At 39.1% G+C, this 27,635-nt stretch overlaps 1 protein-coding gene across 1 annotated transcript; it reads right to left on the bottom strand.

Annotated features, from left to right (window-relative positions):
• Window positions 1–863: 863 nt before the first annotated feature.
• Window positions 864–27,074, bottom strand: VWCE (von Willebrand factor C and EGF domains). Its single transcript, XM_029285193.1, has 20 exons — window positions 27,013–27,074; window positions 24,702–24,796; window positions 24,044–24,133; window positions 21,686–21,814; window positions 20,165–20,281; window positions 19,928–20,044; window positions 18,046–18,204; window positions 15,980–16,428; window positions 15,805–15,898; window positions 14,248–14,330; window positions 12,835–12,922; window positions 12,451–12,536; window positions 10,351–10,468; window positions 8,479–8,564; window positions 6,438–6,534; window positions 5,682–5,764; window positions 4,750–4,840; window positions 3,619–3,701; window positions 2,387–2,492; window positions 864–1,594 (listed from the first exon to the last, which is right to left on the bottom strand). The coding sequence occupies exons 1-20, from the start codon at window positions 27,072–27,074 to the stop codon at window positions 864–866; spliced, it is 2,964 nt and encodes a 987-aa protein (XP_029141026.1).
• Between the last annotated feature and the right edge of the window lie 561 nt (window positions 27,075–27,635).

The raw sequence follows: 27,635 nt of genomic DNA, 5'->3' as shown, positions 1-27,635 counted from the left end.
ATGGGCTGCACATGATTTTCAAAGCCTTTTGAAAACTGAATATTCCTTGAAGACTTTAGTGGCTGGCAAATTTCACCCAAGAAATGTTAAACAAAATTCTCATAAGCTTAGCTTGGAAATGTACTTTTAACTATGACATAGAAAAATACATTTACCTTTAGGTATGATGCTATGATTTTAGTGTTCATAAAATATATTTCATATTATAATCTGAATTGCAGAATTCTATATACACCAGAACAAGGAAGTGGAAATTTTCCACTATTAAAATAATGTTGTACATACCAGTATGCAGCGCAGTGTTGTACATACCAGTATGCAGTACATTGTCTGTAAAACAATGTTTAGTTCATTTCTGACTTCATGGAAAGCTAACCACATTTCTTCAATATGTATAATCAGTCCTGAAATGTCCATATAAGACAGTAAGCAGCAACAGAATGTCTATATTAGACAAAGTGTGAGAAAATTTATTATGTGACTTCTGGCACAAATTGTTGCTTCCCTTGCTGGCATTAGGCCAGCCACACAACATGCAAAACAGGAGGTTGAATTAGCCTATGATTCTACTACTTGTCATGCTTCCATTCTGAAATCTTTATGCTTTACTGGAATGTTTATACAGATTTTGCAAATAAAAGCCATTTTTCTATTGTCTTCTAAATCCAATGAGGTATTAGTTAAGTAAGAACTTCAATGCAATCAAGAACTGAAGTGAGGACCTGCTTTCTAAGAAGCCAGAAAGTGATTATTGCCATGAATACGTAGTGGGAAATCTAGCAAACAGCAACCATATAGGCAGATGCTCTTGTTTTTATGAGATTAAAGTGGTTATGTTCCTCTTATTCAAAATAATCTCCAATCTATGGAGATATATCAGTGAGGCTATTCTCATCACTAGAGGTTAATTTAGAGTTGTTCCCTACATTTAGCTGGCGCAAAGAAAAATGTGTTCTGTGGGTTGGGCTACTAGGAAGCTCTTGAAAAGAATCTAGATTAGAACTGGCTGAAGAAGAAAATGTTTCAGCCAGAGGTTGCAAAAGAAGGTTATGAATGTTTGAACGCTGAAATAAGGCCGTTATAGATTTTTTGAGATTAGCTGGAGTGGATGGAACAGAGATATGAGCAGCAGGGGGAGACACAGTGGTTCTGCTTGTTCTTAAATAAAGAGAAGACAGGCTGGAATGAGTCATGGAGGACCCAGCTGATTTGCTAGGAGGATCCCCAAAGCTCTCTGGATTATTTAGAAATGGTACAATGGACTCCGGTTTTATTTGAGGAATTGCTGAGTGGCCTAGCCAAGAAGGAGGGATGATACTTGGTGGTTCATTGACATGCAACCTAGTGGTCTCTCCTGGTCTGTTTTGGTGGAATCCAACATTCCCTAGTGCAATTGGGTTCGTAAGCACAGTCTTCTGATCATTTGTATTACTTGCTTCAAGATGATCTTCTGGAGTAAGTGAGGCAATGTTAGGGGTAGAGCTATCAGACACCAGGGCTATGGGACCTCTTTGAAGATTTTGCAAAGGTGTCTCTGCTGCTCCATCTTCCAAGACAGGACTGGCTAGTCTATTCTCCAGGGAAGCCAAATCATCTGATGTGAAAAAAGCAAACTAGATTGAATATTCATTGCTCTGAAGCACTGTGACAAATGTATTACTTGGATTCTAGGCTGTACAAATCTCAATCCATAGTGAATTTAGCTGTGCATGAGCATACACAAACATGTGCAAACACTTCCCCTTCCTGCTGGATCACAAAAGTAGATGTAATCACTCATGAACAAAGGATTATTTCATACAGCTTGAACAGAGCATAATTGGGGAACCTAGAAAGTACGTTGTAACATGTTCTGCAGCTTTGAATATGTTAAGAAACCTCATTACAGAACATCAGAATAGAAAAGTGCTTGCACACCAGTGACTGTCAGAAGATGGAAGGCAGACTTTTTTAGAATTTGTTCGTCAGATTTCCCCAAAGAGTCTCAAATACCCTATAATCACAAATATAATACCTCCTCTGTTCTGACCTCCACTGCCATCCCAGACAATTTAACTTTGCACAGCAGACTTAATGCAGCTTCTGTAAACTGCATAGGATATTTATATATTTCCTTAAAAGAAGTAATATAATATCACATATTTTTTTGCTGTGCTCCAAATTGTTGCATCCTTGTTGTAGACCTGAGAGGATGGAACAAAGAGCAATAGATTCCTTAGACCAGGGATAGGCAACCTTGGCTCTTTTATGACTCGTGGACTTCAACTCCCAGAATTCCTGAGCCAAGCTGGCTCAGGAATTCTGGGAGTTGAAGTCCACGAGTCATAAAAGAGCCAAGGTTGCCTACCCCTGCCTTAGACAGATGTGACAAAAAAAAAATACTTACCCATAACTTCATTATTTTGGCAGTCTGGGCAGCAATGAGTTATAGGACCAAAGTGCTCTGTACAAGTCTTTGGACAAGTCTTCTTCTCACAGCTCACCTCCCCAAGCTGAAGGGAGAGAAAATAAAAGAGGTGTTCAAACCCAGCGCGAAATCACTGATTGTAGCAGGTGAATCCATTGCCTTTAGATGTCCTTCTCTCCTAGGAATGTTCTATTTTACTAGGATTACTGTACTATACTATACTATACTATACTATACTATACTATACTATACTATACTATACTATACTATACTATACTATACTATACTATACTATACTATACTATACTATACCATACCATACCATACCATACCATACCATACCATACCATACCATACCATACCATACTATACTATACTAGTATTGCATGGCATAGTTGGAAGCTACACAAAAATATGTAAGGGAAGAATTAAATTTAGAGCTTGAATACAGTATGTTCTCTTTGTTGTAAATGGCTGTGAAACCTGGATCCTCAACAAGGCTGAAGAAATTATGCTCTTGAGATATCATGCTGGAGAAAATTGATGAGAATATAATGGATTGTAATACTGGGAGAAGCAATACCAAACTGATCACTGGAAGCACTAATAATGAAGCTCTTGTGTATTGTGGGAAGAGTTACAATTATATTGCTTGAATACAGGGCCTCTGTTGTTTTTAGGCCAGGAGGAGTTATGGCTGTTGCTTAGTGGGATTTCAACTGCTACTGATCAGATTTCTTTTGCTTCTTTTCTTTTGGCCTATACTATACTATATTTATCTACTATAGATTAATTAAGTTATTTGGTGTGTTTACTATGAATAAATGTTTGTTTAGAGACTCTGCAGTTTCTGCTGCCTACCCTACAGACTATTCAACAGAAATTAAAGCAATTATATTGGATACATAATGGAAAAGCAAAAGTTATGAGAGAAGACACACACACACACACACACACACACACAAACAGATGGAAAAATCCAGACGCAATCAAGAAAGAGGCTGACAGGAGTCAAGGTAACTGGTGGCACAAGCAAGAGTTTATAAGGACTCAAAGAAGAAACGGTTGACCTATAATACTGTCAGTGGAGTCATCAACCACATCTCAGCTGAGGCCTATTTAAGATTTCAAAAGAAACAACAAGAAAGAGTGTAAAGAAATGGAGGGCATTAGAACAGAGTCTCTCTTACTTCAAAACCTTCACATCTCACCTGGCAGGTACAATAAACACAGGGTTCATCTTCGGGAACAAAGTTGTGTCCATTGATTACTTTTCTTCCCTTGTAATTGCAGTCTATGGGGGAAAAATGCATAAGAAATACAATTTCAACCGTGAACATACTATCCACAGACCTGCTTATGAGGCAACATGACCAGATTATAATATAGTGTCATATAAAAATTCAGAAGTTACTTTCTGTAATACTAAATATTACTCAAGATTACTGGAACATCCCAATTGCTGACTATTGCACAAATGATTGTATAGATGAGAATTCCTACAGCAAGAGAGGTAAACAACCCATCAGATATCAAGCTGAATATTTAAGAATCAAATCAGTTACTAACAAACTTCTCTAACATTTTAATTTTTAGTCTCATCTAAGCAATAAAGACCATGCATATATTCTTACCAACTATACAGACGACTGTTTAGTTTCTACATAAATAAATGTCAAATGCAGGCACACTGTTTTAAACAAATTACACTGCATGAAAATATGAAACACACAAGTTATGCAAACTTTTCATCAGTACACAGAACAGAACACAGTATACAAAAATAAAACTGTTTCTCTTACAGATTTGTAAGAGAACAATGCATGTTTTTTAAAAAAGTTGCAGTCCTTTGATTGCTCACTTTTTTAATAAGATTTTTTCCAAGCTTGATTTATAGCATTGCTTACTTCTGGGCTGGCTAAAAATTTCAGTTCCCGCACTATTCCAACTAAAATTGACTTCAAAGCATTATTCTGGCTTTTTAGTGCCTTTTACTAGCAATTCCCTCCCTTCAGCTTCTGCTCTTTTTATTGCTTCCTTTTCAATAAGGAAGTGGCATTTCAACTAAATTTTCTCCTGCAACATATTCAGTTCCTATGTACATTGGGAGAAGCAGGATGCCGCAAGGCTAAACTAAGGTTATTTTATTATTATTTATTTTCTCCAACATTTTTCTTTAATTCCATCTTAATAGCAAAATAACTATAAATAATTGTGCTTCAAATGCAAATCAAGATGCAAATTCTCTTGAAAAGCAATAGCAAAAAATGCAGTTAGTAGTACAGAATATAGGTTCCATTTGGAATAGTCTTTTAGAAAAGTTACATTGCTGTGATGCTTACCATAACAAATTGGACAGCACTCGCCCTCTGGATGGAAAGGATATGTACAGGATACGACACAGTCCACAGGAGAACAGGCTACAGAGCCCAGCTATAAGATCCATACACAGACATGCATAGAGTTGTACATGTACACACACATGCAGACGCATGCGCAAGCACACACACACGCACATACACACAGGAAGAACCTATATTAATGGCAAAGCAATATTATTATACTACAATTTAAAATCTTCATCTCCTAACACATTTTTGTTTAGGTTTCCTCCCCTCCCTTTTTCCTTATTTCTAGTTCTTCCTCCGCCCCCCAGAATAGCGCATTCCTTAGTAATAGTTGTAGTCAGGGATATACTTCTTGTAGTATTACAGAAGAATGTATTTCAAAAATAGCAAATAGATTTGTTTTCTAAGCGTCAAGCGAGGTGTGTTAAATATAGAAGAAAAGGGCAAATGGAACATTATGAGCAATTTTCAAATTATTCTTTCTTGTGACTTTTCCCTTGAACTGACTCAAGTCCTATTATTTCAGTAAGAAATGTCAGAGGGTTAATTCTTCCCCTTTTTAGTCATATCCAATTTTCTATGTCCCTACTCTCTTGGGATATCCTGGGATGTTTTTACATGAAGTCATGCAAAACCCCATGCATATAAGCATGACATAAATTACATCTGTATCTCTCTGAAAGGTTAAGGGAGAGTGGAGTGGATATACCATTTTGATTCCCTCTTGGGAAGTGGACTCTTAGCCCAAAGAAGGTTATTAACAGTTTCTTTCTTTCTTTCTTTCTTTCTTTCTTTCTTTCTTTCTTTCTTTTCTTTTCTTTCGAAAATGTATATAGCCACCTACTACTCACAGAGACTCTTGCTCGCTCACAATTACCAGGGTTTTAGCATTTTTTCAGCTGGGGTAAGAGAAGCAGAGGACTTACCAAACAAATGCAACTTAGACACGGGTCCAAGACAGAGGGGAAGGTTTCATTGTTATAGAAGATCTTCCCTGCATAGGTACAACCTTTTGTTGTGAAAGGGAAAAACATATTTACTTGGTCTACTTGAGCCAGATGGCCTGTATAAAAACCTTCAAGAAAGCATAAGGCAGGTAGACATCATATGGATGGATGCTTGTTTGAGGTTGGTGGACAAAATAACTGCACAATGCCTTGTGATGAAACTTTAGGAAATGTTCATCTGAAAGTACTCAAGTGTAATGTAAACAGCATCTGCTACTGTTAAGTATTGAAAAAAACAACTACCACAAAAAGTAATAGTTTTGGAAATTATTTGCTCGGCTTACAATGACTTTGCCTATACATATTGTCTTCTCATAATGAGTACCAGGATACATTTTTTTAAAAGCAGGAATGTTCATTTGAGATAGGTTTTTCACATTTATACATGAACAGAACAATATTCTGTCTACTTTAAAAGCAAAAGGCAGAGGCAAGAAGCAGAATTAAATGGTATTTGATCTTTTATTTATTTATTAAATGTACGTGCCACTTGAAGCTCAGTGACTCTGGGCAGTCTTTTTTGATTGTCTTAATTTTCTGTACAATGTTGGTATAAAAATGTTAAAGATTATGTACGCATTGTTTTTCAAAACAGCTATATTTATGTTGTACAATATGGATGTTCTAGGAACACCCCTAAGAAAAAAACAGCTTTCTAAAAAGATGGAATTTTACCTGCTGAACAATCTGGACAGCATTGTCCAGGGATTTGGATTGGATGAGGACACATCTCCAAACAATCTGTCCTCTTACAGCTCACTGAACCATCTGCCTGTAACAGAAAAGAACTTCACAGAAACCCACAGCACAAAATGCTGGTCTGTTTTGGACAGACAGGCTCTCCATTGCCTCCACTCCCCAACAGAAGTATCAATCTTCTATTAGTTGCCTTCAAAAGGTTCTAGAAGTCTTCTGTTATTTTACACCCAAATAAGGTGAGCGTTGGATGGTATCATCTTGGGAGAATTGATTACAATCTTAGCATTCATATCCTAGAGCCTCACTAGTGCTCTGCCTGCACTCTGCAATTAGGATTAGCCCAGAGATGCCCAGTTCCAGGCATCAGTGCAATAACAGAGAAGGTGTCATCACTTCTACCCAATGAGGCCTATGGGGACATCCTAGCAAATGAGCAGGTAGCATCTGGAATGCTGGGGAAACTGAGAAATTACTATTGAACCAGGAGATTGCAAGCAGTGAAGAAACAATGACAAGAAAGGAAATGCAAGACTGTTAAGTGTGGTTCTATTGATTTATAATGTGAATATGCACCATTCTATCTGGCCAAAGGTGTCAAAGCATAGAGAGTACAAGTGCTACCCCTCCTTCTGTATAATTCTAAAAATGCAAAATTTCACATTGGTAGGAGGTGATGCCATCATTCAGTGTAGCCAAGGGGTGCCATATACACTGGAGTCAACATTGCTTGCAGACAATGGGCACTGTCTCCCCTGGCCATTTTGGTTTAGACTGCAGGAAAAAAACAAATCCCTGATGGCTAGTGGATCTGCTCATGTAATGCATAGCTAATATTTGTCTGCCTCAGGCTGATTTTTGAAATGCTCTTTCTGAAAGAGCAATAGACCAATGTCTATTATGAATTGCTGATGTGTCAGTAGTCAATGGTAGTCGTTTTCCTCACTGACAGGCAGCACTTGGTATGAGGAGAAATTAAGCCACGTGGTTTCCTTTCACTTTCCTTAACTTGTCCAGCATTCAAACAGTAAAATGGCAGCCTCATTATTGAAGCAGACTATGGATTGTCAAAGAAGGCAGCACAATATACGCAAGCATACTTTTTTATCCAACTAGATACTGGAGGACTGCATTTAATACAAATATTTGACTCTGCTCAAAATAAAAATATGAGGATGAGGATGAGGATGATATAATAATTGGTCTCTCCACACGTCATCCTTAGTGAAGCCTGCAAACCAGCATCTGCATTTCCTGCATCGGATGCGGAGAGCACATCTTTCTCCTTCTGTCCTGGCCACTTTTTACAGAGGCACAATTGAGAGCATTTTAACAAACTAAATCACTGTCTGGTCTGGTGGCAGCAGTGCCTCATATTAGAAGGTCCATACAGAGAGTGGTAAGGACAGCCGAGAAGATCATAGGATGCTCGCTCCCTGGTTTTCAGGATGCTGCTTATAAGTGCTACGTGCTTAGAGCTCAAAGCATTGTTAGAGACCCGCACACATCCACTTCACAGTCTGTTTCTGTTGCTCCCCTCTGAGAGGAGGTTTTGAAGTATTTCTAGCAGGACTACCCGATTCTGTAATAGCTTTGTTCCCTATCCCATCCGTCTGGTAAACTCACAAGATTCATGTTTCTCGCTGTGTACATGTATACATAACCAGAACTAGACTTTTGTTTCTCTGTGTCATATAATATATGTGGGTATATGCATAATTCTGTATTTATTTATTTATTTTTGTCATATTTATGTAGTGTATATCGGAGGTGGTGACCCTTTGAAAGCTGTATGCAACAAAATTTCATTTTAATGTATGCCAATTAGTGTACATTCAAAGTGACAATAAAGTTATTATTCTATAATAATAATAATAATAATAATAATAATAATAATAATAATAATAATAATAATAATAATAATAATAATAATAATAATAATAATAATAATAATAATAATAATATGCGATAGGAGACTGGAAGATTGAAACTAAGTGAAGTAGAGCAGGTTGTCATTCACCTGGCAGATGCATAACTCACAGGGATCACCCGGTGACCAGAGCTGTCCTACTGGAAATTCAATTCCATTATCATCTATAAAGCAACCTGTCCAGAAAAGAGACACAATGAAAAGAAACATCTCAGAAAAAATAAAAGGCTCTCTCTTGCCAGCATGCTTGCTAGGAGAAGTATTATCAGCAATTTACATCAATATGTCCATGGTTGTAAGAGAGAGAATCAAGACCTGCATGGATAGCTAGTTTGATATTTGGTCTGATGTGTTCCATGTGTCTTAACCATAAAGAATCTCACTGAAGAAAGTAATGCACTGTAAAAAAAATTGCTACAACTCCTAGAGAGGCTTCTAGGGATTGTGATTCAAATGTTTTTTCTACTTGCCTTCATTTATACTGGCTCTGGCTGGGCCAAAGCTATAAAGGATCCTTCCTGAGGTAAGGACAGTGCCAACAGCAGGGCCACCTCTGAATGACTGATTCCAAAGAATGTTTCACTTAGGGAGATCAGAAGCCAAGATTATATGATCTACTAATTTTATCTTGACTTTATATTTGCATGTGCATTGATACTTGCTTGCTGTGTGTATCTTATCCTTTTGTATAAGTATTGAATGCTTGGGTGTGGATGTTGATGATGTTACTGTATCCTTAAGGGAGGAGAACGAGAGAAAGAATAGGAAGCTCTTGTTGAAGCAATTTTGGATCATAAGGATAGGGATAAAGTTTGCATTGTGAAAACTAACCAGATAAAGAAAACTTATATTAGATGTTTGAAAATTATCCTGTGTTTTAATCACCTTTCAGCAAGCTAGCGAAAAAGTGCCAGGCCAATCTGCCTTTTGGTCTTATGGACTAATTTTTTTTAATTTAATATCTTTATTTTTTACAATACAAACTTTAATCTTACAAAAAGCTTAAAAATTAAAAATGTAAACTAAATGAAACTAAGCTGGAAAAATATGTATCTTATATATTATATTTATCAACAGTCACTGGTTCACCAGTGAATTCACTACTGCAATATAAACAATAGAAAACATTATTGTAAGATATCACAAAATCTTTCCCATAATGAAAACTTACTGCTGCATCCTTTGATTTTTCCAAAGCAGATAGATGCACATTTCTGACAACCATTTTTTGGCATCTTGAATAATATCACTTTTCCAGTTTCTTCATACTGTATAATTATTTTGTTTGGCACCCTCAACACTTGATGCAACCACAATAAAGAATCAAATTCCAAAACTTTGGCATATAGTTTAACATTACATTAACATCTTAATGTATATTAATTAAATGCAGTAGTCCTCAACTTACAACAGTTCGCTTAGTGACTGTTCCAAGTTACAACAGCACTGAAAAAGTGAGTTATGACCATTTTTCACACTTATAACCATTGCAGCATCCCCATGGTCATGTGATTTACATTCGGATGTTTGACAACTGATTCATATTTATGACGGTTGTAATGTCCTGGATTCATGTGATCACCTTTTGCGACCTTCTGACAGGGGAAGTCAATGGGTAAACCAGATTCACTTAACAACCGTGTTACTAATTTAACAACTGCAGTGATTTACTTTATAAATGTGGCAAGAAAAGTCATAAAATGGGGCAAAACTCACTTAACAAATTTCTCACTTAGCAACATAAATTTTGGGCTCAATTGTGGCCGTAGGTTGAAGACAACCTGTAATATTCCAGTAGCTCAGTAGTTAAGTAATCTTTAAGTGTTAGATTCCCCATAAATCTACTAATATACATTAATACACAATTCCCCCAAAGATATTTAATGATACTCTATTACTATTTCCAAGAACCTTCACATCATAGATGCACGTGTTCTCGCATGCTGACTGCAAGGATCTCACCTGTCATGAGTGCAGTCTTCCGGCAGGTGAAGCAGCACTGTCCTGGAGCCAACAGCCAGTCCTCATGGGGACATCCCGGGGTGGGGCATGGAATGAAGGAGCACTCCACTTCACCTTGCTGAAGGAAGACCAGGTACCATTATTAATGAAAAGAATACAGAGGAAGTCATCAAGACAGGCGTCCACAATTTCTTTTTAACAGAAAATTAAATTAAATTAGGGAAATCTCTCAAGCGATGCAAAGTTTCTCTAGTGGTTTTCTGGATCTGTTTCAACTGGGCTTCCAACTAGTATATACAACTAAGAATTCCATAGTCACCCTAGTAAGTGATCTACTGTTGGCAAGCGCTGGATGGAACAGGGTTCCATTGATCTATTTGTCTTATTTGGGTACCATCATTTTAGTAGCTTCAGGGCTTCTTCAGTTAGGCAGAAGGGATATTATTTGTAGAACGCATTCCCACATGATAGTATTTTAGCCCAAATAGCTCCATGTTTAGAAAAAGGATAAAAAAAAAGCTCCAGAAATATGCCCTTGGAGTTGTTCCATGTGATTTTACATGTTATATGTTTTTAAATTGAGTTTGACTGTATTTGTTTATTTGTTTGTTTTCGCATTTTTAATTTGTCAGTGCTTTTTAAAAAAATGCTTCAACATTTTCTGTCTGGCCCCTTCTTTGCCGCAGAGCATTCGAGGGCTATTAATAAGCTTTCCCTTCAGAGGCCTAATTTAGCCAATTTCACAGTTGACATATAGTTCTGGAATACCAATAGAACTTATGTAATAGTTTCAAGTTTCTGCAGTGAAGCAGAAAAAATGTTTCTCTTTTAACAGATAAGAAAAGTTACAAAAGTTCAAGAAAACCAGAAATAAAAGATCGAAGTCATCCTTCTAAATAATTGAGATGCATGGTTTCTTAGGTAAAATGATGTAAGCACAGTCTTAAGCTGCTGCCAATGTTTATATCTCATCACACGCTTTTCATTGGGAGAAAGAAAAATGTAACACTATAACAGTGTGCATTTGTGTGTACGTAAGAGAAAGAAATCAAGAGCGACTGTGTACTAAGTGAAAAAAGTTAATTGGAAAACCCTCTGAGATAAGTAAAGGTACATCTGAGAAACTGTAAAAGATGTATAGAGATGTCTCAAATATTGTTGGAAATGTAATTGTAAAGAAGATACTTTTTATCATCTTTGGTTAACTTGTGATAAAGAAAGAAATATTGAGGCCAGATTTATATTTTATTTAGAAGATTCTGAATTCAGAAGATTCTTAAAACAAATACAAAATGGAAGCCAGAATTTTTCCTTTTAGGACTATTAGACAAAGAGCTTTGGGGGGAAAAATGGAACTTTGTTCTTATATACATTGACTTGAGTGAGAATTTTATATGCACAAAGATACATCAATTCCTGCAACGGAAGAATGAATGGAAAAACTGATGGAGCTGGCAGAGATGGCAAAATTAACTTTTTTAATAAAATAAAATAATGTATACAGTTTTATTTCTACTTGAAACTGCTTCTGAACTTTATACTCAAAACACACAAAAAATGAAACTTTGATCTTGGCTTTTGATGATTAAATTATAGTTATAGAAATGGCTATGTGAAGTAAAAAAATGAGGTTCCATCTCTAGTTCATATTTTACTGCCCTGAAAAAGGTTGGAAGTCACTGCTTTTAATAATAATAATAATAATAATAATAATAATAATAATAATAATAATAATAATAATAATAATAGTAGTAGTAAAGTTGGAAGGGATCTTGGAGGTCATCTAGTCCAATCCCCTGCTCAGGCAGGAAACCCTATACCATTTCGGACAAATGGCTGTCCAGTCTCTTCTTAAAACTTCCAGTGTTGGAGCATTCACCGCTTCTGGAGGCAGGTTGTTCCACTGGTTAATTGTTCTAACTGTCAGGAAGTTTCTCCTTAGTTCTAGGTTGCTTCTCTCCTTGCTTAGTTTCCACCTGTTTGTTTCTTCCCCTTTCCTTTTCCTTCCCCATTCCCTTATCTTTGTTTCTATGTATTTTATATTATAACAAAGTTCAATAAAAAGAAAGGTAGATGAGTAAAGGTAGATAAAATACATACTCTGCACACACAAGTGGTACAGTTATCACCATCTGGGTTGAACTCGGACCCTTCTGTGTATATTTGCCCACGGAAATGACATTCTGCTACAGAAGAAAGCAACATTCATAGCAGAAAGATTGGTGACCAGATAAAAGGCCAATTAATCTAAGGCATCACATTTACAAATTTATAGCTTTTATGTTCTTGTGCCCATAGCTCTTATTATGTAAATTTATTCCACTTTATACTGTGAATTCTAGCATCACCTACTCATAGGATATTCTATTTGTTTAGATGAGGTCTTTCAAAGAATGACTTCCCATCATTTCTACCCTTCTTGTTTTACTCTGTGTCTAAAAAACAAGATGTTTTTATGGCAAGGATTAAGTAATCGAGATCTACCTGGCTGGCAGGGACAACAGTCTGTCTGAACAGAACTGGGACATGGACTGGGTGTACATTCTGGAGAAATACAGGAAATGTTGCCTGCCTAGAATGAAAAACAAACATTGTAGTGCAGATTGGTTGATTTTTCATTTTCTGCAATGTAGTTTCAGCCTAATATCACATCTGAATTATATTTTTGAATGTCTTCCATAAACTTGTGGCATCAGGAGAATTTAGATTTCAGCCACTATAATTTCTAGGCAACAACATGAGAAAAACTGTGACAAAGAATGAATAGTTTATCATGAACATAATCCTTCTCCTCCCAAATGCTCACACCCATTGTTTCCATTAGATTCCAAATGCTCCTCACTCTGGAACATCTCAGTGCATTTTGCCACCTCAGATAAGCAGTACATGCTCTGAGTCAAGTGTTTAGTACCAAGACCACCAACACTATTTTTGGCTTTGGGACAGAGACATCCTATGAGCTTCTCTTTGGCAATAATTAAAATACTGATTAACTTAACTCTGGGGAATATGCTCTCCTTTCGTGACACCTACTCCTAACAGTAGGATTAGTATTGCTCCTAGCCACGATGTGGCTGGTAATGAGTCTCAGTGCATCTCACCTACAAAATTACCCCTTGGAAAAACTCTGCTCACCCAATCAATTCTATGCACTCTTCCTGGATAGCAGACTTCAACCACTGGAGACAGGCATCCCAGTGGTTATGTGGATAAGAGTGCTAACAATGAAGGCTGAAAAGGAAGAGAGTACAGCTTGTAGTGAGGGGTTTGTAAGGGCTATGGGAGAAGGATAGTAACACACTATATCCTGCTCCTGCCTGTGGGATCCTTGCCCAGGTTTAAAATCAGAGGGAACCCTCCTTGCATGTGCCTCTGAACAGCCAGGTTCAGAAAAGGAGTTTCGGTGGCATGAAAGCAACATGAAAATGCAAGTTTGATAGAAGCTGAAAAATATTTTGTCTTCCACTCTAGTATTGTTCTCCCTTCTTTCTGTATTTTTGTTTTTGAAACTTGGCATTTTTGACAAATAGTTGAAAATTGGTGACCCAAGATATGGCTACATTAACCAGTTAAAATCATGTGGGCCTAAAACTTCATGTTAAATTGGATAATAATTTGTACTAAAGTAAAATGATGGAGGAGGAGGAGGAGGAGGAGGAGGAGGAGGAGGAGGAGGAATTCCATCTCTTAATTCAACCCTACTTTCTGGGCTATTGGTAAAAAAAAACAGATGCCCTTCAAAACATTTACAAGTTTCAGTACAATGTTGTTAGATGGCTCCTAGCAAAAGCAACAGTCATTACTTGAAGCTTTATTTCCATCTAAAGATACCAGTGTTAGCAAGTATTAATTTATATGTCCTCAAAGAAATACCAGCCCCAACTCCCTGAGGCTCACCAGGCAGACACAGACTGTGCAGTTCTCCTCAGAGAGAGAGAATACGTCCCCTTCAACTCTGGACATCCCATAATAGAAACAGCCTGTAGGAAACAGGAATGAGAAGATGCTTCTCTGAAGGGACAAGAACTAAGGTAAATAGGCCCCATTACACCTTTCTCTTAACTGGGAAGCATGTAGATGTTTTCAAAAACTTGCTAGATGCTCTCCAATATTCCATAGAAGAAAACACTTGTAACAATATCACCATTCGCAAGTCACAGATAATTCAAGGTACCTCTTGGCTGTTGAACACAATTAAAAGCTCTATTTCAGTTACGTCCAACATGCAAACCTCCATATATATTACACTATACGTTCCTATTAGGCCCAATAGTCTTAAAGAAGGCCACCAAGTTGGGAAACATTGCTCCATCTGCTGTATCCATTTCTTTTTTGAAGACTTTAGAGCTATTTTTTTTAAAGTAAGTCTAGGTTAAGGAATGTCTGTGGGTACCAGGATAGACCTGTGATACTCCAAATGATGTCCATAATGTTTGAGAGCTAGAGTAACATTGTGCTTGGATTTAGTTCAGCTCAGTTCACCCTTAGCCATAGAAATTCAATAGTGTCTTTGGGCCAATTACTCTCTCAGCTCAACTTGCCTCATAGGACGTGTGTGTGTGTGTGTGTGTGTGTGTGTGTGTGTGTGTGTGTGTGTGTGTGTGTAAAAAGCAAATGAAGGGAAAGCTATGTATGCTGCCTTGAGCTCCTGAAGAAAAGATGGGATGTCAATCTAATTAATAAATAAATTCACTACATTAAAAGTGAATGAAATTGCCAAATCTTACAAAGTTCAAACAATACTAGAATCAATAGATGATATTACTGAAATCTTTTAAGACCTGAAAACCTCATGAGATTTTAACCAATTCAACTTTTTAATTTTAAAATTGGTGGGACAATGGCAATTTTTTTTAGCTTTCAATTAAAAGTCATCTTTAAAAAAACCTTCAAAACTATCCTATAATTTATTAACTATACACAGAATGTTGCCTAGCTCAGTACTAGAAGCCAAGCTTGATTCACATGAGCATTTACATTTTACATAAAATGATAGGTTGCACAACACATGGCACCTGTCTGAATAAAGATGCATCTATCTTGTGTCCAACTTTCAGATGCCCTAGTGAATGAGATGATCCATGAAGTATGATAATTCAAGAAACTTAGAACCACATTATATAATTCCCAGGAAGCAAAAAGGAATGGGGGCTTATCAAGCCAAGTTCCAGAAATCAGGAACTGCTTCTGATCAATTGAGGGGGAAAGGGGTATATGATGAAAATCCTCCACGGCTAGAACAAGGGAAGACCCACATGATCCAATATGACACAAGCATATAGAGCAGGGGTCTTCAAACCTGGCCCTTTTATGACTTGTGGACTTCAACTCCCAGAATTCCTCAGCCAGGCACGCTGGCTGAGGAATTCTGGGAGTTGAAGTCCACAAGTCATAAAAGGGCCAAGTTTGAAGACCTCTGATATAGAGCCTTGATCTAGTGGGTATTTCTCTCACCTGTGCAAGTAGGACAGCACTCTCCTTGGGCTGGGGGAATTGGGTGAGAGCAGGAAACTTCACACGTCACAGCTCGACAAAACACTTGTCCACCCTGAAATAAGACAATACAGGCAGTACCGACATAATACTTGAAGTTGGAGAGTAAGATAAGAACTTAAAATATGCCACATACCTCACAGGAGCAATTCAGACATGGTGGCTCTATCCAGTAGCTGTTATCTTCATGAAGAACCCCTCCATGCCAGCAGGCAGATGGCAGGGTGGGAATTGAGGGAGTCAAAGGGCTTGGGGGAAGAGATGGGCTAACCTTCTTTGGTAGCAGTGGTGACAGAGGACTTACTGGTAGAGAAGGCCTGGCTGTTCTGGGTGAGAAGGAGGTGCCAAAAGATGAGCTGTGGGGAGGAGATGAGGAAGTGGGGGAAGATGCGGGTGGAAGCACAGAGAGAATGGGAAGGAGCAGGAAAGGAGATGGGGTTCCAGGTACACTGGAGGGAGCAAGTGCTGGAGAACCCCTGGGGGGCAACACAGGTCCTATAGATTCTGGAGAAAGGCGTAGCAGAGTCTGTGGCTGCTGAAGAGACTGCAAAATGGAAGAAGGGGCCAGGCTGGACTTTGAAAAACCTGTGAGGCAGGAGGAAGGAACAGGGAAGAGAGAGAGAGACACAAACACACACAAAGAGAGAAACTGTCAGCCCTCACAGGTAAACCAAATAGGAAACATAACCGGATAAACTAATTCTACTTTGTTGTAAGGCTACATTAACAGAATCTTGCAATTCTGAAGCACAGACTTCCTGCCACCACTTTTAACTGCCCGAACAATTAGGACAGATCCTTCCTAAGTTTCTTCCTCTGGAACTGTTAATCCAATGGGGGCTCCTCCCTCTCTTGTCTGATTGTTTCTAGGCAGCATCTCTTCCCTTTATTCCCCAAGGTCATTCACATATTCCATTACAGAAATGGCCAATTATATTCAGAAATCCTCCCCACCTTCCCTCCCATCCTGCCCAAAACGCACAGCTTCCAAGTCACTATTGGGAAGATATTTCCATGAATAAGAGCTTTTACACTGCACTCTCAGTTGTGCCTTTTACCCAGCTTTTGACTTCAGTCTTATCTGATTACAAAAACAGAGGCTTTTGAAAAGCCTTGTTAATGGAACCCAACGGATTCATAAATTCTGTATTTCTAGAGTAAACAAAACCCCATTTTGAAAAAAATAGGGAGCATCTGTCAAAACAAACTACTTATGGAGCAGGTAGAATTTTGAGTAGAGATTACTCATTTCTGTTTATCTGCTAAAAAGTTCACATAAAAATATCATTTAAGAGACACTCAGGGAAAAAAAGACATGTTTCTAAAAGATGCAAACAGAAAGGTTTATTTTTATTAAAAAATATAAAGTGCATAGAGTGAAAAATGTGTATTACAAAATTGCGCTTCAGGGAAAATTATGTAACAAACGAGGTCAGATAAATTTGTATAAAGTGTTTCTTGGAAATGATTATCAATGTAATATGTACCAAGGGTGATTGCATACCAAACTCTACATGACAAAATACACTGTTAAAAACTGTTGCCAGTTATTTTACAGATCTTTTAAAAGCACATTAAAAAAAACCTGGCTATTCCTTCCTGTCAGTCTATTTGTCAGTTACTTTAGAGAAATATATTCCTGCCCCAGAAATCCGATCGGGTGAGTTCCACATGCTCACTTAATCCAACAGACTGAGAACCTCTTTGAATTGATCTTGGTTTTTTGAGTTGGCCAAGAACCAGCAGGCATAACTAAGACGGGGTTGTCAGCAAGAAGAAGAAAGGGGAGGGATTTTGATTGATAGTTGTCATAGTTCTGTTCCATTGGAACAATACATTTGGCAAAAGCACTGTCATTGATGAAACTCAACAAGACATTTACCAATATAGATGAGATGAGCAAGGAAGGGGAAACAACATGCTGGCTGAGATTGTCCAGAAGAACAAATGGAACCACCATTCTGGGCAGTTTATAGCAGCAAGTCAGTCTTTGCTGGGCTGTGTCATTTTGGCTTACTAAACATGTGGATCGGATTTCCACATTTACCAGCATATCCCTGTTCTCCCACTGATCACGTACATATTCCCATTGTCTCAGGACCTTTTTAGTTGATCAGTTTGTACAACCATAAACAAATAATTGATGCAATGCAAAGGATGAAAAAGGCTTTCTTGCAGGATGAGCTATATGGCAGTCCTTACCTTCACAAGACAATCTGTCCACACTGAGTCGGTAGCCTGGATGACAGCTGCACATAAAACTCCCCAATGTATTGTGGCAGGAATGTTGGCAGGTTCGCTTCTCACTGAGTCGGCGGCATTCATTCACATCTGCACCAGACAGACGCAGGGCGCTAGAGGCTTACAGCACAGCTAGGTCAGCCCAAGCTTGTAGCTGGGCAGAAATTCTTGTTGCTTAGCCATAAAGGGCCAGAAAGCATGAGATATTGTGACATAAATAAATAAATTGTATTGTATACATATACATAAATATATGTATACATACACATACACATATATGCACACACATACATACACAAACTATGCAACAGTTAGCATATAGATAGTGAATAACTGTGGGCTCTCTTTTATTTTTCTTAATTATTTTTCTTAATCGCTTGTATTTTTCTCAATTTTATTTTTCTTAATTTCTAGTCCACTCTGTTTGAGCACGGGGCTGGACTAGAAGACCTCCAAGGTCCCTTCCAGCTCTATTCTGATTGATCCCTTAGGAATGGGAAGTGAATCTTCTTTGGATTTACAGTGAATTGTATCATTTGCTTTAATCACCGTAGAGACAGAACAACAAAAGTGCAATAAATGTGGGGAGAGAGGGAAAGGGTCTGTGTTGATATCAAAGGAGAGAATGTGAATTGAAGACCTGCTTTTGTGCAAATGCTTGGAAAGCAAAGGAAAAGACCAGGGATAAGAGGAGAAAGCAAACTCTAAAGCAACCAAAAGCACTTTGAAATTACAATATCATTTTATTAGTAGGCAAACAATAAAACAGGCACCCAGCCAAATACTTGTAGCTTACTAACCCAGAGCAAAAGCAAAACCAGAAGTTATACACTCCAGGCCTACTACAGTGCAAAAAAAAAAAAGAAAAATCAGACAAGTCAAACACAGTAGAAATTGTAGCATGACATTGATAACTATTTTGATAAGCCCATCTGGGTGACTTTATTATTTATTATTTGTTTGTTTATTATTTTATCAAATTTCTATACTGCCCATGTCACCCAAGTGATTATATATCCTTTCCTATTAGGTCAGCATGCTAGCTGTACTGTTCCTGACATATGGTCAATGAATAGAAACAAATTGGCTGCAGGTTCTTGACTGATTATTTCCCCTGTCACCACTCGGAGCCAAGTCAGTTTGCTATTAATATTTTCTTATAAGAACACTTTAAGGAAAATATCTATGGAGGTTCTCAGTCATCCAGGTCATGGTTGTCCCAAAAAGTGCTTTTTTCAAGCAGCAAGTAGAATTTCTTGAACATCTTCAAGGAAAATCAAGAAAGTCCTGTTGCTGTTCAAAGAAAGCACCTTGTGGGATGACACTTTAAGCAATTCATATGCATGAGGGGAAATCTCATAGGTCTGATACTGAATGCAGCTTAGTGTCTGCATGGGGTACCTTGTACCACCACAATATTGAACAGGAAAAGTTTTCCATAATCATTTCTCAATTTGGGAAAATATCTCTGCTAAATTTAGATATGTGATGCTGTTAGGTTTACTAAAAAGAACAAAGAACTCAAAGATACTAATCAGCCCATTTTCAAATGTGCAGTTTTAGGAGCCCAAATAGCCGTTGTCACTCTGATTTGCAGCAGCAAACCACACTGCAGCCTCCTGGAGTCTCAGTCAAAATAGGCTGTTTTCCAAAAACTAAAGCAGTGTTGATAACATACCTGCCTGGACCTCATTTCTGAAATGAAATAAATCCTTTAAATGATTCAGTTCCAATTTGTTTTCCAAGAAGCTATAGCTGTCACAGAGCTTTTAGGCTAGGGTAAACCATTCATTTTAGAAGAAAGGTATCTGCTGAACTCTCCAACAAAAGCAGAATCACTCACCCACACATGAATGTCGGTTGCCATGAAGGTAGAATCCAGGATGACAGGAACATTGATAGCTGCCGATACTGTTTTGGCAGTGCTGCTGGCAAGGTGTTGTTAGGCACTCATCAGTATCTGGGATCAAGATGGTCAACACTATTGGCCCATGACAATCCATCCTACCAATGTTCCTTCTGCAATTTTTATAAAAAACCTCATCCAGACCTTCCTTCTTACAGACCCAGTTTGACCCACCTTGACAACTGTGCCGGTCAGTCGCAAGTTGCATCCCTGGGCCACATTCACACACAAAGCCCCCTTCTGTGTTCACACAAAGCCCCTCGCAGGAACCACTCAGGCACTCATCAATATCTGCAGAAAAAAGATTTTTGTGGGTCAGCAAATATGAAGGCAGAAGAGACCAGCTGCACGAAAAGACAAAAATGGAGACAATTTCAGGGCTAAATGATCATAGTTGAAGAATAAGACGTCTCTTATGAGAGCAATGCATTTAAAGATATTCTCCCCCATCCCTTCCCCAGTGTGAATGGAGTTTTCCAGAATCAGTGGAAAACTGATTATGCATTCATATGGGACAGAACCAACAATTTACAGCCAGCAGGATATCATCTGGTGTAAACCAAACTTCTGCACCATGTAGAAAAAGAGAATTCTAGTTCTGCTTATTAAACATAGAGCTAGGGCTTTTTTCCCAAAGAGTGCTAAAGCCATAATTTAAAAGACGAATTAAAAGATGCTCTTTGTAAAGAGGGTTAAAGTCATGCATACAAGTCACCTATGAGTGATTGACTAGTGCTGCAGTCTGTGGAAATCAGACATCCAGTCTCTATAATAACACAAGTCAAAGTGCCCAGGGAGGACACTACTGAGTGATCAGAAGGTTGGCTAAGTGTAACAGAGTAGTGGGTGGGATTGAGAACTTGGAAACACATTTCAGAAGAAGGCAGTGCAAATCACTTTCATAGCATCATGTCTGTGATATCAGCAGTTGAGCTTGATTTGAATAGATTCCTTTTACTTTTTGATTTATACAGAATCATTTTAGAACACTGAAGCCTATCATGACCCCTTTTCACCTTAGCACAGCCTCAATATTATTATTTTGGTCAGGGCCGGTTTAGCATTGAGTTGTTGATATATTTGTGCATTTGTGTAAAGAGTAAGTGTTTCAGTGAAAAAGATTTGTAGCATATTTTTTTAATGTAGTAAACAAAATAAACATGCCACTGATCAAATGCCAAACCCAGATAAAATTATCTTTCCCCCAAATCACAAGCCTTATGCTCAAAAATACATTTCAGGATATTGAAATGCTGGACCAGCCAACATGTGTTACAATTATTGATCCAGCTTTTAATGAAGTTGCAGGTAATCTTTTGGACAAGGGTGACCCCTTTTCTTTTCTTCTCCTTTGCTCCCAACCCCCACCCCTTAGGGAGTGCTCTGAAGTATGTAAGACCCATATGGCATATGATGTTAAGAGAATGGCTAGGACTGAAAATTTTGGACTTTCTGATTACTTGTTTCTCATTTGGGGGCAAAAAAGTGAAAACGATTGCTCATACCAGATTTCAGCAGCAGGATCTGGGGATGTTCTGGAGCCATAGCTGTATGGTCAGATGTTGACCAATTTTGCTATAGCTAAAGACCAATGACTTGCTCAGTCTAAAAGGGTAAAAACTCCCTATGACCCCTGTGTTGAAGGTCCATTTCTCCTTACTCCCAGGGAGAGAGTTACCCCATTTTCTGGCTTACCCACACAACGTACACCATTAGTTGTTTCAGTCATAGAGAATCCCAGAGGGCACACTCTTGCCACCTCCTGGCAGCCTCCATGATTGCAGGTGAGATCACAGCCATACTCCCCACAGGCTCCAGGCGGGTCTGTAAAAAAGCAAGATGGGATAGTTGCACAGAGAGGTTTCAGTTAGGGGGAAATCTGTAAGGTAATAAGAATGCAAGGGCTGTGAGAAGGGACAAGGTAGAGGAAAGCATCCCCAATTTCACTGCTGCATGAACAGAAATGTCTATCCTAGCATCTTTAATGATGATGATGGTGGTGGTGGTGGTGGTGGTGGTGGTGGTGGTGGTGGTGGAAGGACCTTGGAGGTCATCTAGTCCAACCCCCTGCTCAGGCAGGAAACCCTATACCATTTCAGACACATAGCTGTCCAGTCTCTTCTTAAAAACTTCCAGTGTTGGAGCATTCACAGCTTCTGGAGGCAGGTTGTTCCACTGGTTAATTGTTCTAACTGTCAGGAAGTTTCTCCTTAGTTCTAGGTTGCTTCTCTCTTTGGTTAGTTTCCATCCGTTGCTTCTTGTCCTGCCTTCAGGTGCTTTGGAGAATAGCTTGACTCCCTCTTCTTTGTGGCAGCCCCTGAGATATTGGAACACTGCTATCATGTCTCCCCTCGTCCTTCTCTTCATTAAACTAGACATACCCAATTCCAGCAACCGTTCCTTGTATGCTTTAGCCTCCAGTCCCCTGATCATCTTTGTTGCTCTTCTCTATACTCTTTCTAGAGTCTCAACTTCTTTTTTACATTGTGGTGGCAAATAGGGCTGCAAAACCTGGAATGACTAGAATGGTAGCAAAGAGGATTTTGATAGAAGTTAATATTTGTAGCTCATGGTTGAACTATGGGGTCCTTGGTGCTCTCTGAGCTTGGTTGTTTTCTTGCAGACATTTCATTACCAAACTATGTAACACCATCAGTGATGATGATGATGATGATGATGATGATGATGATGATGATGATGATGCACTAATTGACAATGTTATCTAGTTTGGTAATGAAATGTCTGCAAGAAAACAACCAACTCAGAGAGCACCAAGGACCCCACAAAGAGGATTTTCTGTTATCCTTTTACTGATACCCTGTGATCCTCTGGAGTTCTGCAACTCAGAACTGGCAGTCCTGGAAAAGATCTTATAGAAAAGGCAAGATGCACTGGCAGAGCCCACAGAAAGAAGAAACCTCCAAGTCCAAGAGCTCCAGTATCATTTTCATTCAGCTGTTCTTGGGTCTGCTTTCAGTGAAAACATCAAACACTATTTGCCTGTTACACTGTTAACACAGATTACCAAAACAATACACATCCCAGAATCAACACCAACTTGATGACATAACAAATTGATCACTCAATCACGAAGAATAACAAACTCCCCACTGGTAAGGAAATACAAAATAGTCTATAACTTTCCAGGGATGATTTACATACATTGTCATATTAAAGAATGAATGAAACGGAATCAGTGACATTAAGCATTAAAAATGGAGAGGGTGGAAATTTGATTCTAAGAATTTGTATCCCTTGCTGGGATCACTATAGCACTGGCTCTAGGAATATCTGGCCATCCACAAGTTTATAAATTGTGGTTCCCATAATCGTGGAATCAATTACATGATTTCAGTTATGAGTTTAGTTTTATTTAAATCTTTAAATTTGATTTAAATGCACTGATGTTAAAAGTTATAACAACTTTTATTATAATAAGATATAATAACAATATTAACCAATAAAATAAAGTAAGTCCACAATTATTAATCATTTAACTAAGATTGATGAAGATTATAGCCTAATACTATCTGGATAAGTACAAGTTTTTCCCTCCTGTCTAAAATGTCCAAGAGGCCATATGAGCCATATATACTGAGGTATATAAAAAGCACAGTATCCTTGGTAATCATACACCATAGCAAGCAGTATAAATGTTCCTACAAATATAGAGCAGAACTTTCCCCAGTCATTTTGTAGTACAGACGATCTCTTCCTATCTCAGAAAACTGTTCCCCATTTCCCAGTTTTTCAATTCTGTCATCTTTCACTTTGTTCTCCCTTTATAGAGCTATAATGATGGGAGGAACTGCATCACAGGGTGTTTTTGGTTTTGTTATTATGGGAAAATGATGTATAACTAAGATATAGAATGATAAAAAAAAATTGCAATCCACTCCATAGAATCTCTCTTAAGGCTCCCAGATTTTAAAATATATCCTAAAGCCACAAACCGAAGGTGTCATCTTATGGTACCAGGCAAACCCTCCATAGGAATCATGCATCCTGTCGGTAAACAGTACTCCTGATAGTATTTCAGGAAGTGCAGCTTACCTTGACAGGTGACACCCTGCCTTCCGTCTCGGCAGGCACAGACATTGGGAGCTATGCAGAAGCCGCTGCCACAGCCAAAGGAACAGAGTGCTATGAGGAGGACCAAGGAAACATCCATTAGATTTGGCAAGAATTGTATATACGTGTGTATGTGTGTGTGTGTAGAATTGCAGACAGAATGGCTATGGTAAGGGATGCTGGTATAGTTCAGCAATACCTGGAGGACTGTAGTTTTCTAGCTCTAAAGTAAGCAACACTTCATCAAAAGTAGAAAAGACTATCCATAGAGTAATTAGTGTAAAATTAGAGTTCCCAGATCAGTTGGAAGAAGAAAATGCCCTAAAAGCTCATCTATAAGCTGAGCTTCAGTGCTGAGTATTTTACTGGAGTGCAATCATCTATAGCACGGTGGGATGTTGGTCCTACTTGTCCCATAAAGGGCAGCTCTGGTCACTGTTCATATCAGTTGCAGTGCTATCTGTTGCTGTTGCTTCCTGTCTGCTTTCCTTTGGAACCCCTTGTGTGCTCTCTTAAGATTATGATAACCCTTGCAGCAAAACATTAATGAACATCAGTTTGCTAATAAGGATTAAAAGTAATAATAATATAGTGCTGGGCACATAATGTAATGATTCTGCAACAGGTTCTAGAAACTTACGCAGCGTGCACTGTCCACTCCCTGGAGATGGTATCCATCCAGGACAGCACCCACTTCCAAAACCAGAGAGACAAATATGTGGTCCAATGCGACGCCTACAAGATGGAAGAAACAGTTTAAGGACCAACCTACCTACCTCCTTTCCTTCCTTCCTTCCTTCCTTCCTTCCTTCCTTCCTTCCTTCCTTCCTTCCTTCCTTCCTTTCTTTTCCTTTTTGTTTGTACATAGTAATTGAGCATTATGTATGCAGAAAGAGATTTAAATACTGTGGATAAAGTGCAAACCAGTCTGACTTGCAACTGTTTAAGCCAGCCACAGAGCTTCTCTAGCTGGACACATAATGCCAGCAAAATGTAACAGCATGTTAGACTAAAAATGTAATTGATGCTGTGTTTGAGACACAAGGAAAGTATTTGGATGAAAGGTACAGTGGGTCAAATTACATAGAAAAACAATTCTTCCTTGGCAGGAGGGAACACAGACTTGCAGAAGTTATCAGTTTAATAGTTTATAGTAGCCGGATTTGGTGGTTGTCCAAAATATGTTGGAGAACAAAATAACATCCCATCCAGCCTAGTCAGAGGACCACGGTAGATAAAGGCAGACAAGAGATTTTGACCCAAGAGGAATAACATTGCGAGCATCTCTCTTCATCCTTAGTAGTAAGATCTTAAGAAATTAAGAAATTAAACTTCAACCCGCACACCAGCCTCAGCCTTCTTATTGTGGCTGTTGTGCAAGTGTCTTATTGTGGCTGTTGTGCAAGTGTCTACTCTCTGGGATGATAGAGGATGAGGATAGGGAAAGAGGACAGAAAAGCTGGGGGAACAAACAAATCAGGTTTCCAGCAAGCATCCCTGACTGCATTTGCAGCATATAGAAATATATATATATATATAATTATGAGAGGGACATATATAGGAAAGCAGCTGCTCTTTTGATCATCGTGAAAGGGGCTGAATGGAAGACATTGTGGTGCCCTGGCTTCAGAGAGAGTGGGAGAAATCCCAAGAGGAGATGAGGCAGGAATTCTCACCAATGCAAAACTATGAATAAATGCTACCAACCGTCTTCACCAAGTTCCCTCTGGAGGAAGAAGAGTACTGTTCAATGTTGAAGAGTTGGGGGAAACTGCCACCATCATGGAGACTGGGGCATGTGTTGTTTATTGGCCTGGCACGGCTGCTGTTGGGCTGGCATGAGTCCAACAAATGGAGACAGAACAGAGGAGAAGAAGCTCGTTTCTAGCCGGAAAGTGCAGCTGCGCTGTCGGGCAGGATGATGAGCTGACCTGGCTGCCAGCCAGAGCTATTGTAGAGAGATGTTGAGACAGCAGTCCTATTGCTTCAGGCTACTGTATAGGTGTTGCAGAATAGAGCGAGGGGGGGGGAGCCCCCATCTCCTCAGTTATTTGGGTACTGCTGCCAGTCTGGCCCAAAGTTGGAGAGAGAGATTGCTGAAGAGGAAAGAAAGGGGGAAAAAGGCTGCAAAACAAAGTGGCTGTAGAGAAAAGGTGGAGAGTGAAGATAAACGAATGTAGGAGCAGTTGTCAATTCCTAGTGGGGGGGGTGGAGAAAAAAAAGTCTACAGGAGGTTTCCCTGGAGGAAAGGAAGGGAAGTGATGACATCCTCACATACAGTATGACCCAAGACAGGAAGAAGGGAGGAAGGAGACAACAGTGTTCACAAAGCCCTAGGGGAAAATTAGCCAGAAGATCCTGAAAGAGATTCTTTCCCCAAGGGAGGGGAAGGTGATCAGGGCTAAGGACACAAGCTGTAAATCCAGCACATTCCTCCCCCCCCTTGTTTTTCTGAGCCAATTGCTATCTTTACACACTGAAATACACCTCCAGCTCTAAAAGAACTAAGTTACACTGTGATAGAGACACAGAGGTGTGGGTGTTGACCAAAGATGGTCACAGTCTTTGCATAAGATGTGCCATAAAACAGAGAAGTCACTCAGTGAAGCCCTAATGGTTATTTTGCTCATTGCACAGGTTCAGAAGGACTATCTTCATGCATACAACAGTGATGCAATCATTCCCTGTGCTGGGTTCAGGTTGCTCATGAGCTACAGAAAAGTGCCCTGGTGGGCTTGCAGGATAAAGTTCTCTTCCCACACAAAAGAAAACGGAGCACCCACCTTACAAATTGCATTAATAAAATGAGACAAGGCTGTTGAAACAGAAGAGGACTTGGAGTATGCAAAAAAAAAAAAAAGGAAAAAGCTACACCCAAACACATGGCATGGATAATCAAAGCAGAAGTTCTTCCTGAGACTAAAATATAATAACTAATCATCATCGCTAACATGAACTGAAGCACATCTATGCCTATTGCCAAAGGTGCAGAAACATGGGGATACGTCGACATCCTGAAATCAGGGCATTCAGTGAAGGAAACACACCATTGCCCCCTCCATCTTGCTTCCAAGCACAACCCCTCAGTTGTGTAGCCAACTGTTTTCCTCATTATGGCAAACTGGTTTAACTGGACATCAAGTCCTGAACTGCAGCTTTGGACTGCACAACCTTCAACTGCTTGGTCACCTCTAAAATTCTGCCAAGCTGGAGAGGCATGGAAGGAAGGAAGGAAGGAAGGAAGGAAGGAAGGAAGGAAGGAAGGAAGGAAGGAAAGAAGGAAGGAAGGAAGGAAGGAGGGAGAAAGGGAGGGAGAGTGGAAGGAAGGGAAGAAGGAGGGAGGGAGAGTGGAAGGAAGGAAGGGAGAGAGGGAAGAAGGAAGGAAGGAAGGAAGGCAGAGAGGGAAGAAGGAAGGAAGGAAGGAAGGAAGGAAGGAGGGAGGGAGAGTGGAAGGAAGGGAAGAAGGAGGGAGGGAGAGTGGAAGGAAGGAAGGAAGGAAGGAAGGAAGGCAGAGAGGGAAGAAGGAAGGAAGGAAGAAAGGAAGGGAAGAAGGAAGGAAGGCAGAGAGGGAAGA

The sequence above is a fragment of the Protobothrops mucrosquamatus genome, unplaced genomic scaffold, assembly GCF_001527695.2.
Source record: "Protobothrops mucrosquamatus isolate PMUCROS unplaced genomic scaffold, P.Mucros_1.0 scaffold1399, whole genome shotgun sequence".
Lineage (NCBI taxonomy): Eukaryota > Metazoa > Chordata > Lepidosauria > Squamata > Viperidae > Protobothrops > Protobothrops mucrosquamatus.
This window is presented reverse-complemented; position numbering and strand designations above follow the sequence as displayed.

Bases quoted from the DNA above. Each gene is read 5' to 3' on its own strand.
- VWCE (XM_029285193.1), bottom strand. From the start codon at position 27,074: ATGTCGACGTATCCCCATGTTTCTGCACCTTTGGCAATAGGCATAGAT. The intron at 21,815-24,043 runs GTAAGCTGCACT...GCTTTTTTACAG, and splicing joins GCAGGGTGTCACCTGTCAAG to ACCCGCCTGGAGCCTGTGGG. The intron at 6,535-8,478 runs GTGAATGACAAC...TTTCTGTTACAG, and splicing joins GTGAGTTATGCATCTGCCAG to GCAGATGGTTCAGTGAGCTG.